Here is a 19,808-nt window from a genome sequence, read left to right as displayed (position 1 = left end):
GCCTGGGGCTCTCAAAATGGCGCTGGTGACCGAGAGGATGAGGAATGGCCGCCACTCCAGAGACCTGTGGAGAATCCACAGCCAGTGTCTCCTCCACTGCACCAGGTGAGTCCCAGAACCCAGAGGATTATGTCCAGAGGTGAGGGAGATAGCTGGACAGATTGAATGACCGCATAGTCAGAGCTGGCAGGGGGGTGGAGGAAGAAGATAAACCATCCCTAACACAGATAATGGCTGCCATACAGGGATGTCAGAACAATCTTATTGATCATTTTGGGGAACTTAAGATGGAGTTCTTATTCGTGAAGCATGATATGCAGAAACTCAGAGAAAAGGCTCAGGCTGCAGACCATCGCATTGCCTCACTGGAAGATATTGTCAGGCCTCTAGACACTGCTGCGCAGGTGACTAAGAAACCCTTTATGAACACACTTTAAAGATGGCTGACATGGAAGATCGCATGAGAAGGAGTAACATACGGCTGGTGGGGTTCCCTGAGGGGGTGGAGGGGAGACACCCAGAAGAATTTTTGGAGAACTGGCTTGGAGAGCATGGTTCCTGATACTTTCACCAAAATGTTTGCTATTTAAAGGGTGCACCATGTCCCGGGCTGAGCTCGGCCAAAGGGAGCATCTCCCCAATCTATGATAGCAAAGGTATTGCACTTCTGAATGGAGCTAGGACTGGCACTGAGCTGGAGTTTAATGGCTATCGAATTTACATTTATCCTGACTTCTCAGCTGTCACTCAGAAAAAGAGGGTCTCATTTCAACCAATAAAGAAGCGTCTTAGGGATCTGAACTTGATCTACAGTATGTTATATCCTGCTAAACTGCGCATTGTGGAAAATGGGAAGGTCTATTATTTCACTACTCCTTCTTCTCGTCCCTCCTAACAATCTATGAGGAATCGGTAGACCGGAGAAAGGTGGTGTGGAAAGTGCCTGCTGTTTTCTTTTCTCTCCCCTGAATATATACAGTTGTGCTCATAAGTTTACATACCCTGGCAGAATTTATGATTTCTTGGCCATTTTTCAGAGAATAAGAATGATAACACAAAAACTTTTCTTTCACTCATGGTTAGTGTTTGGCTGAAGCCATTTATTATCAATCAACTGTGTTTACTCTTTTTAAATCATAATCACAACAGAAACTACCCAAATGACCCTAATCAAAAGTTTACATACCCCAGTTCTTAATACCGTGTATTGCCCCCTTCAACATCAATGACAGCTTGAAGTCTTTTGTGGTATTTGTGGGTGAGGCTCTTTATCTTCTCGGATGGTAAAGCTGCCCATTCCTCTTGGCAAAAAGCCTCCAGTTCCTGTAAATTCTTGGACTGTCTTTCATGAACTGCACGTTTGAGATCTCCCCAGAGTGGCTCAATCATATTGAGGACAGGAGACTGAGATGGCCACTCCAGAATTTTCACTTTATTCTGCTTTAGCCAATGACAAGTCGACTTGGCCTTGTGTTTTGGATCATTGTCATGTTGGAATGTCCAAGTGCGTCCCATGTGCAGCTTCCTGGCTGATGAATGCAAATGTTCCTCCAGTATTTTTTCACAACATACTGAATTCATCTTGCCATCAATTTTGCTCACATTACCTGTGCCTTTTGTAGCTCACACATCCCCAAAACATCAGAGATCCACCTCTGTGTTTCACAGTAGGAATGGTTTACCTTTCATCATAGGCCTTGTTGACTCCTTTCCAAATGTAGTGTTTATGGTTGTGGCCAAAAAGCAAAATTTTGGTCTCATCACTCCAAATGACTTTGTGCCAGAAGGTTTGAGGCTTGTCTCTGTGCTGTTTGGTGTATTGTAAGCGGGATACTTTGTGGCATTTGCGTAGTAATGGCTTTCTTCTGGCGACTTGACATGCAGCCCATCTTTCTTCAAGTGCCTCCTTATTGTGCATCTTGAAACAGCCACACCACATGTTTTCAGAGAGTCTTGCATTTCACCTGAAGTTATTTGTGGATTTTCTTTGCATCCCGAAAAATTTTCCTGGCAGTTGTGGCTGAAATTTTAGTTGGTCTACCTGACCGTGGTTTGGTTTCAACAGAACCCCTCATTTTCCACTTCTTGATTAACGTTTGAACACTGCTGATTGGCGATCTCAATTCCTTGGATATCTTTTTATATCCCTTTCCTGTTTTATACAGTTCAACTACCTTTTCTTGCAGATCCTTTGACAATTCTTTTGCTTTCCCCATGACTTCCAGAAACGTCAGTGCAGCACTGGATGAAGAGCCAAGGGTCTGTCAGGAGTCCAGAAACTCATTTACCTTTTAACTAAATCTAACGGTTTTAGTTAAATTGTAATGTATTATTTAAGCATTTCTCTAGAATTTCCAAACACATATACCCCTGAAGTAAAAATCTAATAACATGTTATTATTTATGGTATTAAGATTTGAAAATGCACTACAGACACAGATTTAGCCATTGTGATATATAACCATGTTCATTTTAATGTCAAACTTTTGATTTCGTTTTAGTCATAGCCTATTGACTAAAATGCCATTTTAGTTATAGTCGTATTTTAATCATCTGAATTGTTTTACTTTTAGTTGTATTTTAGTAAACTAAAATTGTGTTAATTTAAAATATTTTCATCAACTAAATTTACACTGCCCAGAAGCCCCTAGCAGGTGCCTGCTAACAAGTGTCTCCCTAGTGCTCTTCAGGGCAGTGTCTCTATCTTCCCAGAGTTATTAAGGGCACTTCTCCAAGGTTAAGCCTAGCACACACAATGAGATTAGCGCAAGAGTGGTTGTCCTTTTTTTTTTTTTTTTTTTTTTTGCATGCTTGTCTCTATATCAAAAATGAATGGGTTACTAATGTATGAAAATTCTTGTTCCACAGAAAAACTTCGGAAGTGATGTAATGTATTTGTATCATATTTTCGGAAGAAAACTGTGCTAATTAAACAAAAATTGTACAATCTGGTATCGTACGAGAAAAATTTTGTGTTTGTCCCTTCAAAAATTTCAGACGAAAGCTGTATATGTATGATCAGATTATTGTACGATCGCTTCAAAACCTGTATTTTTTTGTACAATATTCTGTTCATGTGTACGGGGCTTTACTCAGGGCAGTTTCTATCCCATTAGATTTATTCAGGGCAGTGTCTCTATCTCCCCAGGGTTTAGCAAGCAACGTATCTATGTCTCATGGATCCTCATGGCAGTGTATCTATATCCAAAGGGCTCCTCGGGGCACTGTCTCTGTCTCTTGAGGGCTATCTAAGGGTGTGTCTCTATCTCCCCTGTGTTCTGTGAACAATGTATCTATGTCCTAGGACTTCTCATAGCAGTGTATCTATGTCCCCATGGCTCCTCCTGGCAGTGACTTTATTTCCTCACCTATTGACATCTAACTCCCCAGGACTCCTCAGAGCAGTGTCTTTATCTCCCCAGAGTTTCTGAGGGTGGGATCTCTGGGGACATCTTGGAACAGTGCATCTCCCTAGGGTTCATCCAAAGCTGTTCCTATCTTTCCAGGACTCACTGAGGCAGGTTATCTTCAGAGGGCCGTGCCTTTCTCTCCCCAGAGATCCTGAGTGGGCATCTCTGTTTTCTCAGAGCTCCACCAACATGGTTTCTCCATTTCCCCAGGGATCCTTAGAGCATCAATTTCTACAGGATTATTTTAGGCAGGATTTAGTGTTCCTCAGGGCAGTGTGTGTACTTCTCTGGGCCTCCTAGAGCAGAGTCTGTATCTCCCCAAAGCTCCTCAGGGCATCTTCAGGGTTCCTATCTCTTCATGGTTCCTCGAGGCACTTTCTCCATCTCCCCAGAGCTTTTTAAAGGGCTGTGCTCTTATCCCCACCGGGCTCTTAAAGGAAGTTATTCTCTTACTCCTGGACAGCCTCTTAGCTTCTCCAGGGCACACTTTCCCAATCACCAAGTTTCTGTGTGGAAGTTTTTCTCCAATCTCCACATGGAGGGCTTTGCAGGGCAGTTTGTCTCATGGCAGGCCCACATCTTTTACCATGGCACACTTAGTTTGCTCATCACCCTAAATACAGTCCTGTGGATTGAGAACAGGGGGCATCAAAATTTTGTTATGGAACATCATGATTTGTAGTTACACTCATTATCGACATCTACCAGATGCTGAAATTGCAGTTTAGGGTGGAGTAACCCTTTAATACTCAAGGCTGCAAGTAGTTCCTGCTTTCAGTTATTGGTCTAGCATTGTGACAAGCAATCTCTTCCATTTGCCTGATGTGATTGTGAATATAGTTCATGTAATACTGATAGAAAACCTCCAGAATACATTTAGCTGCACTGCATATCCCTGCAACACAGACTTTAATTAACATTCTGACTAGAGAGCTTTCTTTGTGTGTATTTGGTCTCCCTTTCTCTCTCTCTCCCTCTTTCTCTCTCCCTCTCTCCTGCTTGCTTTGGAAAAAACTGCAATAAAGAACTTAAAAGCTTCTTCCAGAAGCCTGACCCCAAAGACTGTGCAGAGCTTTCATTGCTGAACCCTTTTTTTTTTAAGTGTTTAAAAGCTTTAATATTGAAGGCCTGTCAACTTTGTCCTGATTATTTGGCTTTCAGTTAAAAGGTTTTTGTTGTTGTAGCTTATGCAGTTGCTCTGTTGCTATGGGAACGTGACATCAATATGACGTTTTCCTGTTTAAAAGCTTTTAACTAAATTCCAGCCTGTCAGATGTAGGCCCCATTTTATGCTCTCAGACTTCAAGCTGTTGCAAAAGGGTTTCATATGCTCTGTTGTCATTCAAAGGCATCAGTTCTGCCTGAAGCATTGGGCTGCCTTTACGAGAGAGGGGGGGGGGGTCCTCTACTTAAAAGGTGCCCTGTGCTGGCAGCCCTTTTAAATCCCCTCTCAGCTGGCACTGTGGGCAATGGCTGCGGCTGAGGTACCAGGTTACCTGCTCTCCTCACAGAGCGAGAAGCACAGGAGAGCCCGCAACTGGACAGACGCAGAGATGAGGGGTCTCATGTTGGTCTGGGAGGAATTCTTTGAGGAGCTGAAGCAAACTAAGCGCAATGCCAAAGTTTACGAGCGCATGGCGAACAAGCTTTTCGAAATGACTGGCGAGCACCGCCATGGGGAGGAGATTAAAATCAAAATCACCAACATGACTTTTCAGTACAGGTAAGCTATGTCTTATAGTTATTTTTATGATTAACCTCCTATTTGGCATCGGGTATCGGGCAAATTACGGCGTACTTATGTGATCATGAGGTTACCCATTATAAAGCTAAACTTAATGTAAACATTTTTGTTTAATTGCAAACAGGCAGGCTTTTTATTGCAGAAGAGACATGCAATAAAGTACACTTACCTGCCTATTTACAATCCTCTGCGGAATGTACACTGAGCTGCACATGCGCAGCTCAATACACATTCCGGGCACAATGCTAGCGTGTCAGGAAGACTGCACTCCTGCACTGGCCAATCAAAATGGGCAAAGATGGGCACCCGGAAGAATCCAGGGAGAAGATGCCGGCACAGATGAGGGACCTCGCGGGTATTGGCCCGTTGGAACTAAGCAAGTGTTTGTGGCTTTAAGGAGGAGTAAGAAGGAGAGAGGTTGATCTGTGCTCGGTGTCTGAATGGACACAAAGCAGCGGCTCAGGTGCCCCCATAGCAACCTGCTTGCTATAGGGCCACTCGGCAGGAGGGAGGAGCCAGGAGCGCCCTCAGGGGACCTGAGAAGAAGGAGAAACAAGGCTGCTCTGTGCAAGACCAATGCACAGAGCAAGTAAGTATAGTATGTTTGTTATCTAGGGGAAAAAAAATCTGCCTTTAATATCACTTTAATGCCCTGTACACACGATAGGATTTTCCGATGGAAAATGTGTGACAGGACCTTGTTGTCGGAAATTCCGACCGTGTGTAGGCTCCATCACACATTTTCTATAGGAATTTCCAACACACAAAGTTTGAGAGCTTGCTATAAAAAATCGGAAATTCCGATTGTGTGTACACAAATCCGACGCACAAAGTGCCATGCTTGCTCAGAATAAATTAAGAGACGAAAGCTATTGGCTACTGCCCCTTTTATAGTCCCGACGTACGTGTTTTACGTCACCGCGTTCAGAACGATTGGATTTTCCGACAACTTTGTGTGACCGTGTGTATGCAAGACAAGTTTGAGCCAACATCTGTCGGAAAAAATCCATGGATTTTGTTGTCGGAATGTCCGATCAATGTCCAACTGTGTGTACAGGGCATTAGACTTTGTTGTCCCGCTTAAAATAATGTACAACATAGTGAATGTAGTGCAGGGGCCAGTAGTATACATATAACATAGTGTATACAGTGCATGGTACAGGAATATAATGTACAGCAAAGCATAGACAGTGCAGGGGTTAGGACTATAATGTACGACCTAGCCTATACAGTGCAGGTGATACAAATATAATTTACTACATAGGAAATATACTACAGGGGTCAGGATTATAAAGTACAAAATAGCGAATGCAGTGCAGGGGTCAGGAGTATATTTAACATACAACACAGTGAATGCAGTGCAGGGGTCAGGACTATGTAAGATAAAGCTCTATGTACAACTATGTTCTAACTCTGGAGCATATTTTTTCCAATGAGCAGGAGTAATATTGTACCCCTTACTGCTGATAAGTGGGAGAAAATATGCCCCAAATTTATGTAGGAAAGTTAAGTAATAGATCCCCTACCTCCATCCTAAAATGACTAGCCCCCCCTCTTTGGCTCCCTTACTGAGGACCCCCAGTGTCTGGGTGCACAAATGAGGGTGAGCAGCATCTCAGCTCTCTCCCTCTAACAGTGTTTTCACTGATTCCTTTTCTCAGCGCTGCTGCAGTTCCAGACCAGGATGCTAAGGAGGCCCTGTCTTGCTTCCCGCCACACAACAGTACAAACTGAACATTGGGCTGAATTGCCTTGGAGTAAGGGAAGGATTTTCATATGATAGAGCTGTGGGTACAACCCAACACTGCAGAGCTGCCTTTGCAAGACAACTGAAAAAGTTGAGACTGTCCTGGCAAATCTGCAACAGCTGATAAAAATGCAGTGGTGTCAACTCCCTAGAAGGAGTGGCAACACACTCCTAAATCCTCTACTCTGCCCTCTCCTCCCTTCAGCATGCTTCCTGTCAGTACCATGTATATGCAGCAGAGCCTGATTGGCTTGTAGTGCCACCCTGCCCTTATCCCAGTCTAGGTGCTGATGTGTAGACTTTACTCTGACTGGCTAGATGCTTGTTCTTGATCACAGATGTACTGGAGTCAGAGATATTTGGGCAAGTAGCATTTGTAGAAGATTAATATTGTACATTTCCTTTAAGACCGTGAGATTCCAGTCACCTGGTATGGCCATTAGCCTCACTCACACTGATTGTTCTTTTGTTCACTCATTTATTTTACATTATAGTGAATTTAGCAGAGAGGAAGAAACACTTTGATGTGCTTTCTGTGTAAGATTTGTCTGTATTCAGGAGTGAGCAAGAATGAATGCATGTCGGTACAAATGTGACCTAAGAGCACTGAAGGGATGCATTTAAACTTAATCTGTATTCTGATGCACTTTATATTGTGAATTACCTTGTAGCGATCAAAACATTATATCAAAAACTATTCTTTTTTTTAATTAAAAAAGCCCATTTAAGTAATAAATTACATTTTTATTGTCTAACTGTATCTGTATTAAAACCCAAGTGAGCTTTGAGACTCATTCCAGGTGCATTTAACCCAAAGATTTGTGACATTTTAATTTTCTTTATATAATCACTTTTTCTTTATTAAGACAAATTCCAACATACAATATAGAAATACACATTGCACAATATATCTATATAAATATTTTCATTAACATACACCACACTAACCCCCCCCCCCGACCCCGAGAAAACACACCGGGTCTTAATTTTCTTTATAAAGCAGCTACATCCTGAGTAGAAAAGCCTGTCCCTTGGCAGCATGCTGTAAAGAAGAACAATTTCTGCAATGAAGCCATAGTCTCTGTGAAGATGCCTGTACACCCCCTGTTGAGTCAAAGCTAGGGCTCCCCAGTCAGTAGGGAGCATGAGCTTTGGTGAGTGCAATGATATAAACAAAAGGGGTATCGGAACCTCTCCAGAGATACCACTGCTTCAGCACAGAGAGCAAGGCTCCAAAGCATGCTGCCAGGGGTTTGGCTTTTCTACTCAGCATGTGGCTGGTTTATAAATAAAATGAGCTGTGAAACTTTGAACAACTTTAGTTTTGATGCACCTGGAATGTTTGTCAACCGCAATACATAAAGTATCTCACAAAAGTGAGTACACCCCTCACATTTTTGTAAATATTTTATTATATCTTTTCATGTGACAACACTGAAGAAATTACACTTTACTACAATGTAAAGTAGTGCGTGTACAGGTTGTATAACAGTGTAAATTTGCTGTGCCCTCAAAATAACTCAACACACAGCCATTCAAGTCTAAACCGCTGGTAACAAAAGTGAGTACACCCCTAAGTAAAAATGTCCAAATTGGGCCCAATTAGACAAGGTCTCAGGTGTGAATGGGGAGCAAGTGTGTTAAATTTGGTGTTATTGCTCTCACTCTCTCCTACTGGTCACTGGAAGTTCAACATGGCACCTCATGGCAAAGAACTCTCTAAAGATCTGAAAAAAAGAATTGTTGCTCTACATAAAATTGGCCTAGGCTATAAGAAGATTGCCAAGGCCTTGAAACTGAGCTGCAGCACGGTGGCCAAGACCATACAGCGGTTTAACAGGACAGGTTCCACTCAGAACAGGCCTCGCCATGGTCGACCAAAGAAGTTGAGTGCACATGCGTCATATCCATAGGTTGTCTTTGAGAAATAGACGTATGAGTGCTGCCAGCATTGCTGCAGAGGTTGAAGGGGTGGGGGGGGGTCAGCCTGTCAGTGCTCAGACCACACTGCATCAAATTGTTCTGCATGGCCATCGTCCCAGAAGGAAGCCTCTTCTAAACTTGATGCACAAGAAAGCCCGCAAACAGTTTGCTGATGACAAGCAAACTAAGGACATGGGTTAACGGGAACCATGTCCTGTGGTCTGATGAGACCAAGATAAACTTATTTGGTTCAGATGGTGTCAAGCGTGTGCAACGGCAACCAGGTGAGGAGTACAAAGACAAGTGTGTCCTGCCTACAGTCAAGCATGGTGGTGGGAGTGTCATGGTCTGGGGCTGCATGAGTGCTGGCGGCACTGGGAAGCTACAGTTCATTGAGGGAACCATGAATGCCAACATGTACTGTGACATACTGAAGCAGAGCATGATCCCCTCCCTTCAGAGACTGGGCCGCAGGGCAGTATTCCAACATGATAAGGACCCCAAACACCCCTCCAAGATGACCACTGCCTTGCTAAAGAAGCTAAGGGCAAAGGTGATGGACTGGCCAAGCATGTTTCCAGACCTAAACCCTATTGAGCACCTATGAGGCATCCGCAAACGGAAGGTGGAGGAGCGCAAGGTCTCTAACATTCACCAGCTCCATGATGTCGTCATGGAGGAGTGGAAGAGGACTTCAGTGGCAACCTGTGAAGCTCTGGTGAACTCCATGCCCAAGAGGGTATGTACTGGAAAGTATTGGTGGCCACACAAAATATTGACACTTTGGGCCCAGTTTGGACATTTTCATTTAGGGGTGTACTCACTTTTGTTGCCAGGGGTTTAGACATTAATGGTTGTGTGTTGAGTTATTTTGAGGAGACAGCAAATTTACACTGTTATACAAGCTGTAAACTCACTACTTTACATTGTAGCAAAGTGTAATTTCTTCAGTGTTGTGACATGAAAAGATATAATAAAATATTTACAAAAATATGAGGGGTGTACTCACTTTTGTGAGATACTGTGTATATATACTTTGCGGTTTGCAAGTGGTTTACCAGGATTATGCCTGAAGATATCAGCCATAACCCCAGTAGCATTTTTTTTTCAGAAGATGGCTGACTCCACTCCCTCCCACTGCTCACTGGTGCTTCTCGGGCATACCGTTATCACCCGAGAAATTATCTGTCAGTGTGGCCATCTGCTCCCATAGACGGTTAAAGAGTTAACACTCATTGATCAACTCTATGGCCTTGAAGGACTGAAGCGACGCTATTATATCACTTCCAGTCCAGGCTGGAAAAAAAATGTAAGCGTAAGATCAAAAATGTTATGTGTTATATGTTTTTCTTTTTGATCTTTTGCTTTTAAAGGTAAAGAAGAGATTTTTATAAAGAGGACCTGTCATCCTTATTTCTATTACAAGGGATGTTTATATTCCTTGAAATAGGAATAAAAGTAATAAAAAAAATGTAAACAGTGTAAAAAGAAAAAGGAAAATATATAATAATGAAAAAAAAATGAAAGTGACCCCATCCCTCCGTGCTTGAATGCAGAAGTGATACATACCCAAGTCGTACACGCATATGTAAACGGTATTCAAACCACACGTGAGGTGTTGCCGCGAACTTTAGAACGAGAGCAATAATTCTATTGCTAGACCTCCTCTCTAACTCTAAACGGGTAACTTTCTAAGGCGTTTTAAAGCGTTACCTATGGAGATTTTTTAATTACCATAGTTTGTCACCATTCCAGGAGCATGCACAGTTTTAAAGTATGACATGTTAGGTATCTATTTACTCGACGTAACATCATCTTTTTACATTATACAAAAAAAAAATGGGGTAACTATTGTGTTTTTTTTTTTTTTAATTCATTAAAGTGTATTTTTTCCCCAAAAATTGCGTTTGCAAAACCACTGCGCAAATACAGTGTGACATAGAAAATTGCAAGGATCACCATTTTATTCTCTAGGGTCTCTGCTAAAAAAAATTTAAATGTTTGGGGGGGTTATAAGTAATTTTCTAGCAAAAAATACTGATTTAAACTTGTAAACAAAAAGCGCCAGAAAAAGCCTGGTCAGCAAGTGGGCAAGCTCAAATATAAAAGTTATAAACAGAGAGCTTAAGTCAACGGAGGCCTTCATGTTTTTTTTGTTTTCTAAAAGTTTTTTTTTGCTATCAAAAGGTTTACAGTACAAAATGATATGAGACGTAGATCTACACATCGAGATAGCTTTTGACATACATAATAAATCACATATCCATTGCATAGTGCCAGCGTCTGGTGTTAAACAGGAAGGAATAAAGTCCATATGAGATTATCATTGATATGGCATATCAAACAGGACTGAAACCTTAAAAGGTAAAAACATCAACAAAAGCCAAAAATAAAAGCAAATAAAAAACAGAAAAACAGAAAAAAAAAAAGAACAAAACATTAACTCAGGTCATACTTGAAGACAAAATAAGAACCAAGGGTTCCACTTAGCGTCATATATAGGAATGGAGTCATTCAGGGTATGAAATATTTTTTCTGATAACATAATTTGATCAACTCGAGAGATAACTTGCGAGAATGGGACTGTATTAGACTTCCAGTTAAGTGCAATTACCCAATGTACCTCCACACAAATCGTGCGTACTAGTTTCATTAGAGTTTTCGGGGTATCTGAGAGTTTTTCAAATAAAAGACAGTGAGTATGTGTCAGAGTATGTGTCAGAGTCATGTGTCTCCCCGCTAGTTTGTCAATCAGCCCCAGGGCCTCTCTCCAGGTAGGTTGTAAAGTCTCACAGTTCCAGAACACGTGCAAAAAGGAACCCGGGTGGGCACATCCTCTGAAGCAGGAAGAGGAGGCCTGTGGGAATATTGACGTGAAGGGGTGTAGTACCAGCGAGTAAGCAATTTGATTGCTGTCTCCTTTACCGTAAGTTCATTTTCGCATATTCTGCCAGTTAGCCTCCCAGTCAAGATCCTCATTACCCAAGTTTAATTCCTGTTCCCACTGGGATCTATATTTCAGTAGGGGGTCATCTCCCACCGATTCTAGTGATTTATACAGCCCTGAGATTGAGCCTTTCTGTCGAGGGGCAGTCTGGCATAGGTGTTCATAAAAGGTGTGTGATTCTGAAGGGCCCCTGCATAGTGTCTGAACGAAATGTCAGATTTGGAGGTAGTGGTAAAATTCTCTAGCCAGGAAGTCCTCCAGCGTGGTCAGACCCTGGTCAATCCAACACCGGAAAGCCTCCGGGTCCTCAAAGACCGAGGAGAGTCTGGGATCCCCAAGAAATGAGGCACATGGGAGGACATTTTAATCAGTTTAAGCTTCTCTTTGTAGAGGTCCCATAGTTTCAGACCCTGGGCTAATACTTGGTTCCGAGAGCCTAGTTCATGTGCATGGGGTTTAGAAGACCACAGTAGTCCCGGATGGTAAAGTGGGGAGATCAAATCTTGTTTGAATCTGACCCAGGGGACTCTGGAGTTTTTAATATTCCATTGGGCCTGTTGTGAGAACCTACTAGCCAAATAATACAGCCATACCTGAGGGACACCCAGACCCCCCCTTATTAAAGAGCGATACAGTACATCTCTAGAGAAACGCGGGGGTTTATCATTCCAGATGAATCTGTTAAAGTGGGCTTGGATTCTGAGAAGGTATGATTTAGTAAGCCTAATGGGCAGGGCGTGAAACAAGTATAATAATTTAGGGACGATTGTCGTTTTGATTACTGTAATTTTACCTAATAAGGAGATTCTGAAGAGGGACCAGGATTTAAGTAACTGTTTCAACTTAGAAATCATGGGGGGAAAGTTATGTTCAAACAAACTATTGTATACCCAAATAGGGGAGGGAAGATCTAACCCATATGAAAGAAAAGGAGTTTTTAAGGTGCTCTATCTCAGCGGGCATCACTGGGAGGGCCACCGATTTGATCACGTTCACCAAAAGGCCAGACATATTAGCAAATGCTGATAGAGTCTGCAGAAGATTTGGCAATGTGGTCAAGGGGTTAGTAAGAAACATTGTTTGTGTACATGTAGAACTTGTACGTAGAAAATCCTTTGCCATACCCAGAAATATCTGGATGCTGCAGTATTGCTACAGCCAGAGGTTCAATCGCCAATGCGAGAATGAGTGGTGATAGTGGATACCCTTGCCTAGCGCCTCTGCCTCGCCTAAAAAACTCTGAGCTACAACAAGGGATTTCGACACGTGTTCTAGGGTTCTGATATAGAGCTTGAAAGGCCTGTAGGAATTCCCCTTGAAAACCATAGCGCTGTAATAGGAGAGACACATAACTCCAAGACACACTGTCAAAAGCCTTGTGGATGTCTAGGCTTAACATGAACAGCTTCCTCAAGAATAGGTTTGCGTTCTGAATAATGTCAGTGTCTAGGCGGATATTGTCTGTTATCAGGCAGGGGGGAATAAATCCTGCCTGATAAGAAGGTATCAGCGAGGAAATCACTCCCACCAGTCTATCCACCAATATCCTACTGAAGATCTTCAGGTCAATGTTAATGACCGATATGGGCCTGGAATTCTGAGGGTGAGTGTGGTCCTTATTCTGCTTAGGTATGAGCGACATGTTCGCCAGTAGCATTTCCTCCGGAAAACCATTGCCCTGTAGGACAAAGTTAAAAAACTGAACCAGTCTGGGGGACAGTTGGGAGGAATTTTTTTTATAATACATGGAGGAGAAACCATCCGGTCCGGGAGCGGAGCCTGATTTTAGTGCATTGATGACATTCAGCACTTCAGTAATCAAGTAATCGGTGAGTTGAGTCTATCTATTTGAGAGGTGGTGAGAGTGGGGATTGGAATGGAATTAAACCAGGCCCGATCCTCATCCGAAGGCCCAGACTGGGAAGGCGCCAGCAAGGACGAGTAAAATTTTGTGAAGATCTTTAGGACTTCCTGCGGGTGAGACATAATCAGGCCCGAGGGGGTGACCAATTTATAAACATGCGGGGGACGAAGAGACTGGTTCAGTTTTCTCGCAAACATAGTTGAGGAGGTATTACTGTGTAGTAGGAATCTAGCCTTGGACCATCTCAAGGCCTTTTCAACTTAAGCTGAAAGTAGGGAGTCTAGTTCAAGGCGCTTTTGCTCAATGGACCGTCTGGTAGTCTCTAAAGTCAGGGCTGCAGAATTTTTGTACAGTCTGTCAAGTTCCGTCGTGAGCATTATTATCTTTTGTCTATTCGCTTTGTTGTGGGCAGCTGCTATACTGATGAGTTTACCCCGCAACACAGCCTTATGGGCCACCCATACTTATAGAGATGGGGATCTCCGGTAGGGCATTGAGAGCAAAGTAGTCTTCTATGGCCCGAGAGACTTCTGACTCAATAGCCCCACCAGAGAGGAGTGCCTCATTTAGTCTCCAAGTATAAGGAGTAGGGGCAAGCTTAATAAATTCCGTTGTGAAGGAGGTAATGTTGTGGTCCGACCAGACACAATTATGTATGGCAGCTGTCGTAGAGTTTGCAAGAATAATAGGGGAGAAAAAGATATAGTCCTGTCTTGCATAACTGTTGTGCGGGTGAGAGAAAAAGATGTATTCCTTCACGCCCATGTTGTGCGCTTGGCAGGCATCAATTCACTGAAATTGGAGAAGTCTACGGGAGAGTGATTTGGGGAAAGCCCTCGAGATGGTGGATGCTCTGCATCTGTCTATTGTGGGGTTAGCAACAATGTTAAAGTCCCCCCCTATGATCATATGAGGGGATTGATGTTTAGCTAAGTTATCAAAAAGGGACGTGAAGAAGGAGGCAGGGGATTCGTTTGGAGCGTAGATACTTGCAATGGTGAGTTCCCTGTTTTGAACAACCCCTTTAATTATGACATATCAACTCTCTTTATCTTTGTATATCTGACGCACTTCCATCGGGAAGGAGGCGTGTAGAAATATGGCAGCACCCCTACTTTGAGGAATGAAATGTGTAAAAGGATTGTGTGTAAAAGAAGTGTGTCTCTTGAATCAAAAGAATTTTAGCCTTGAGTTGCTTATAAAAGGCTTCTTACTTCTTTTGATGGGGGAGTTGAAGCCTTTGATGTTATGAGAGATGCAATTAATAGCCATAAGTAAATTTGGGGAATGCATTCAGCTGACTTAAAGAAGTGAAGGTATTAGGGTTACTGTCAGATATGAAGCCCCGCCACATACTCCCTACTGCTGTTGGAGGTGCTGCCATATTTCGTTGACAATAGCTTGCTGACCATACAGAGAGAATTAAATCGTCAAACCAAGGTACAAAAACCTCATCTACTCTATGAGGGTCTATCTGGAATAGCATTACCAATAACCGTTGAGAGATCTGACCAAAAAGAAGAGAGTACACAAAAAAAACCTGAAAAAAAAGAAAACTGGATCAAGTAACAGTATACAACCTGAAAATAGGACAATCCAAGCGAGACAACTAGGTCTCGAACTCAGCTGCACAGCAGAACTTGGTCCAAAAACAGAAAAAAGAACTTGGTCCAAAAAACAGAAAAGGGAACCAGTGTGCGCAACCTTGTTATGTAACGTTTTTTTTAACATTGTTGGGTGGGGAGATAATGCAGCAGCACCGAGGGACAGAGTCTGGACCCTGCGGGTGCCAAGAGGCAATAAGTGCTTTGTCGTCTAATCCAGTATAGTTGCTCCTAGGGAAAGCAGTGCAGTGTAGTGTTATTAATGATTGTCTCTGTCAGCGTTATCATAGCGAATCCTTCTTCTATCCCGTCTAGGAGGTGGTGTGCACCAGATCTGAGAAGGTCTGGGGGTCAAGGGGGGGTGGCGGACTGCATCTGCTTCCAAGAGGCCCAGTTTCACCAGGATCTCTTGACCCTCCAGGACTGTAGTGGCTGCATTTGTAGATCCATTGTGTGGTATTACTAGCTTGAAGGGGAAGCCGGATCCGAGCCGTTTGGAGAGCTCCAGTGATCTCTTTCATAGCCCTGCGTCTATCCAATGTGGCTGATGAGATGTCTGGATAGATTTGGACCGCATAGTCATCCAAGGTGATATGTGGCGTGTTCCTTCCTTGCTGCTCTCAGGATCTCTTCTTTCGTCAGGAAATCCTTCATGCAAAGGATGATGTCTCGCTGAGGTTTGTCAGCTGGGGGTTTCGGTCGGAGGGCTCTATGAATCCCGTCGCATGTAAAGGCCGCAGAATCACAGTCAGGATAGAGAGACTTAAAAAGCCTAATGACAGCGGGAATCAGGTCAGTTACCGACTCAGGAATACCCCGCAGACACAGATTATTGCGTCTATTCCTGTTGTCAAGGTCCTCAACCTGTGACTGTATCTAAATAAATGCCATTGCTAGGGATTCATGTTCCCTACTGAGGTCACTATAAGCCAGGGCCAGCTAATCATGCTTCGTCTCCAGCCTGTCAGTCCTAGTACAGAGGGCCGTGATCTCCTGTGACAGGGTATGGGAGTTCTTGTGCAGTTCAGTTTGGAACTTCGTTGCCAGTCTGTTGTCCATCGCTTCTAAGCTACCATCTAGATCAGCCTTAGATAGGGAAGAGGTGTACTCACAGCAGGGGTCCAAGAGCAAGCCAGGTACTTCAGGCAGAGAGAGGGAGGCCAGAGCTGAAGCGTGTGCTCGGTCCGCAGCGCCATTTTGGGACATGCTATACTGCTCCCTGCTGCAGAGAAGATAGTGGGTAAGAGACTTCTGAGCAGGGCCCCTGGCTTTTTTCTTCGACGACGTCATACACTGTGTCTTTGTGGCTCGAGGGGTATTCGATACGTGGAGATTATTGCAGTTTATAGCCCTACAGAAGCCATTTGTGTCCCGTGATGTGCGGAGCTACTGTATCAGGCGTCCATCCTGCTCAGCGCCGTGCATGCGCCCCCCGGCCTTCATGTTTATAACTCCAATTCCAAAAAAACTGGCATGCTGTATAAAATCTAGAAAAAAAAAACAGAATGCAATGATTTGTAAATCTCATAAACTCATATTTTATTCACAATAGAAAATGGAAAACATATTAAGTGTTTAAACTGAGAAAATGTAACATTGTATGTAAAAATAAGGTCATTTTGAAATTGATGGCAGCAACACATCTCAAAAAGTTGGGACAGGGCAACAAAACATTGGCAAAGTAAATGGTACTAACAAGGAAGAGCTGGAAGAACATCCTGCAACTAATAAGGTTAATTGGCAACAGGTCAGTAACATAACTGGGTATAAAAAGAGCATCTTAGAGAGTCAGAGTGTAAAGATGGGCAGAGGTTCACCAATCTGTAAAAAGCTGCAGCTAAAAATTGTCAATTTCAGAATAATGTTACTCAATGTAAAATTGCAAAGACTCAAAATATATCACCATCTACAGTACATAATATCAAAAGATTCAGAGAAATCTCTGTGTGCAAGGAACAAGACTGAAAGGTAATATTGGATGCCTGTGATCTTCGGGCCCCCAGATGGTACTGCATTAAAAACAGGCATGATTCTGTGATAGACATCACTGCATGGGCTCAGCAAAACTCCCAAAAATCACTATCGGTGTATACTGTTCGCAGTGCCATTCAAAAATTAAAGTAAAGCTGCATTGTGCAAAGAAGCCATATCTCAACATGATCCAGAAATGCCACATCTTCTCTTGGCCAAAACTCATTTAAAATGGTCTGTTGCAAAGTGGAAAACTGTTCTGAGGTCAGACAAATCAAAATTTGATGTTCTTTTTGGCAACCTTCTCTGATGGTGTAAGAGGGGCGAATGGAATGGGCAGTTTGCACATCTGGAAAGGCACCATCAATGCTGGAAGCTATTTCCAGGCTTTGGAGCAGCATATGCTCAGGCAAGAATGGGACAACATTCCTCTCCCAAAACTTCACCAACTTCACTCCTTAGTTCTCATTTGTTTATGAAATGTTGTTAAAATAAGAGGGGATTCTGCATTGTGGTAAACATGGCCCTGTCCCAACTTTTTTGGAATTGGGGTTGTACTTTGCCAGCTTTTTGTTGCATTATCACAATTTTTTTGTTTCTGCCATTAATTTCAAAATTACTTTTTTTTTTTTTTTTTTTAAATTGTACATTTTCTCAGTTTAAAATTTGATAAACTTTCTATTGTGAATAAAATATGAGGTTATGAGATTTGCAAATAAATGCATTCTGTTGTATTGTAGATAGACATACACATATGTACACAGCATACTAACTTTTTTGGAATTGGGGTTGCATCTTACAAAGCACAAAGCCTGTGCACTTCATCATTCAAAAATTCACTTAAAGCAGAGCTCCAGCCCTCCCCCCCCTCCAAAAATTTTAAGTCAGCAGCTACAAATACTGTAGCTGCTGACTTTTAATATTAGGACACTTACCTGTCCAGGGATCCCACGATGTTGGCACCCCAACCGATTTTTCAATCGGCTCTCGGGTGCTACGGCGCCATTCCTTGTAAGGGAAGCCGGCGGCTTCACAGCCAGTTCCCTACTGTGCATGCGCTTTCTGAATTACCCGGCAACAGTGGAAGGAGGAGGGGGGGGGGGACGAACTTCTGGGCAATCTCACTGCGACGAGTAGACATGTGCACTGCCAAAAAATGTGTTTGTTTTCATTTCTTTCGTTTTTTGGGTCATTCGTTATGATCGAAATTCGTTATTTTGAATAAATTCGTAACTTTAAAAAAAATTTTAATTCGTTATGTTCCATTTGTTTAGATATGGTATTCATGAATTTGTAAATTCGAAAAATTCGGAAATTCGAAAATTCAAAATAATAACTAACAATAACTAACTATTAAATTATAGGTATTGGAATTTCCTTTTAAATTTGCCAGTTAAGGAATGTAACGAATACAAATTTATCTGAAGTCACGAACTAAATGAATGGAATGTAACGAATAATAATAATGAAATGTTTTATTATTATTATTAATTTGTTACGTTCCATTCATTTAGATGTGGCATTCGTTATTTTAGGTAATTTCAGGTTATTTTTTAACTTCAGATAAATTTGTATTCGTTACGTTCAATAACAGCCAAATTTGAAGGAAATTGAATTGAATTTTTGGATTTTCATTCTTATTTTCGGATTTACGAAATTCCGATGTTTCAAATTTACGAAAAAAATTGTTAAACGGGTTTTCGTTCGAATATTTCCGAATAAACTAATTTGTCGAAATGAATTGCACATGTCTAGCAGCGAGGTCTTCCGGAAGTGGGGATGGGTACCTGTCAAAAACAGGTAGCCCTTCCCCCCCGAAAGGTGCCAAATATGGCAGCGAAAGGGGGGGGGGGGGGCAGGAAGCAAACAAGTGGAGCTTCCTTTGGGTGGAGCTCTGCTTTAAGCTAAAATGCAAATTTTCCCTATCCCCTCTTAGTTCTTGATCCATACTATAAGTAATTGAGGCCACCCATAACAGTTCATAGTGGAGCAATAGTAAGGTGGAATGGGACATCCAAACATACTATTTGCATAATAGAGCAGCCTTTCCAAAGAGGGCTTGTTGGAAGGCAAATCAGGGTACACCCAGGTTCCTCTTGGTTCCTGCAGTTTACTCTTGTTTTCAGTTCAAATTTTTCATATTAACTATAAATTCTCTTTACCATAAAAGTAAATGCCTCCTTTCTTGTAGCTTGCTGCAAAATTACAATGTGCAGACTAAGTGATTACTGGGGGTGGAAGTGCTGAGGAAATGCATTCTATTGTCTATTACAATAGATCTCTATGGAGCCACCACAGGTAGTCAGGTAACAATACTTCTACTCTGGCATTGTGGTTTTTTGGAAAAGTGTATCTGAAAATAGACAGCAAGGAGGCACATTACACTTATGTCCTCCAGTTCTTCCCATGATACTTCTTGAAGTTCTTCCTTGATGTCAGCTGAAGGTAAAATACTGTTTCATCTTAAAAGTGGCTTCCATAAGGAATTGTGGGGCTGTGTTTATTTCCTTTTAATCTAAAGCAAACTTTCCGATTCCCCAAGCACGTACACATGCTATCTCTACAGAACCCCCTCCATCTGTGATTTCAAGATCTTTC

At 42.4% G+C, this 19,808-nt stretch overlaps 1 protein-coding gene across 1 annotated transcript in view; it reads left to right on the top strand.

Annotated features, from left to right (window-relative positions):
- The first annotated feature begins 4,668 nt into the window (after nucleotides 1-4,668).
- Nucleotides 4,669-19,808, top strand: part of MSANTD1 (Myb/SANT DNA binding domain containing 1) — a 42,974-nt gene continuing 27,834 nt past the window's right edge. Inside the window, exon 1 of the mRNA XM_073610873.1 lies at nucleotides 4,669-5,133. Within this exon, the coding sequence (XP_073466974.1) occupies nucleotides 4,880-5,133 (254 nt within the window). The 5' untranslated portion in view covers nucleotides 4,669-4,879. The remainder of the gene's footprint in view (nucleotides 5,134-19,808) is intronic.

This window comes from Aquarana catesbeiana, linkage group LG01 (assembly GCF_042186555.1).
Source record: "Aquarana catesbeiana isolate 2022-GZ linkage group LG01, ASM4218655v1, whole genome shotgun sequence".
NCBI classification, from domain to species: Eukaryota; Metazoa; Chordata; class Amphibia; order Anura; family Ranidae; genus Aquarana; species Aquarana catesbeiana.
The sequence above is the reverse complement of the archived record's forward strand: the minus strand, read 5'-3'. Positions and strand labels throughout refer to the sequence as shown.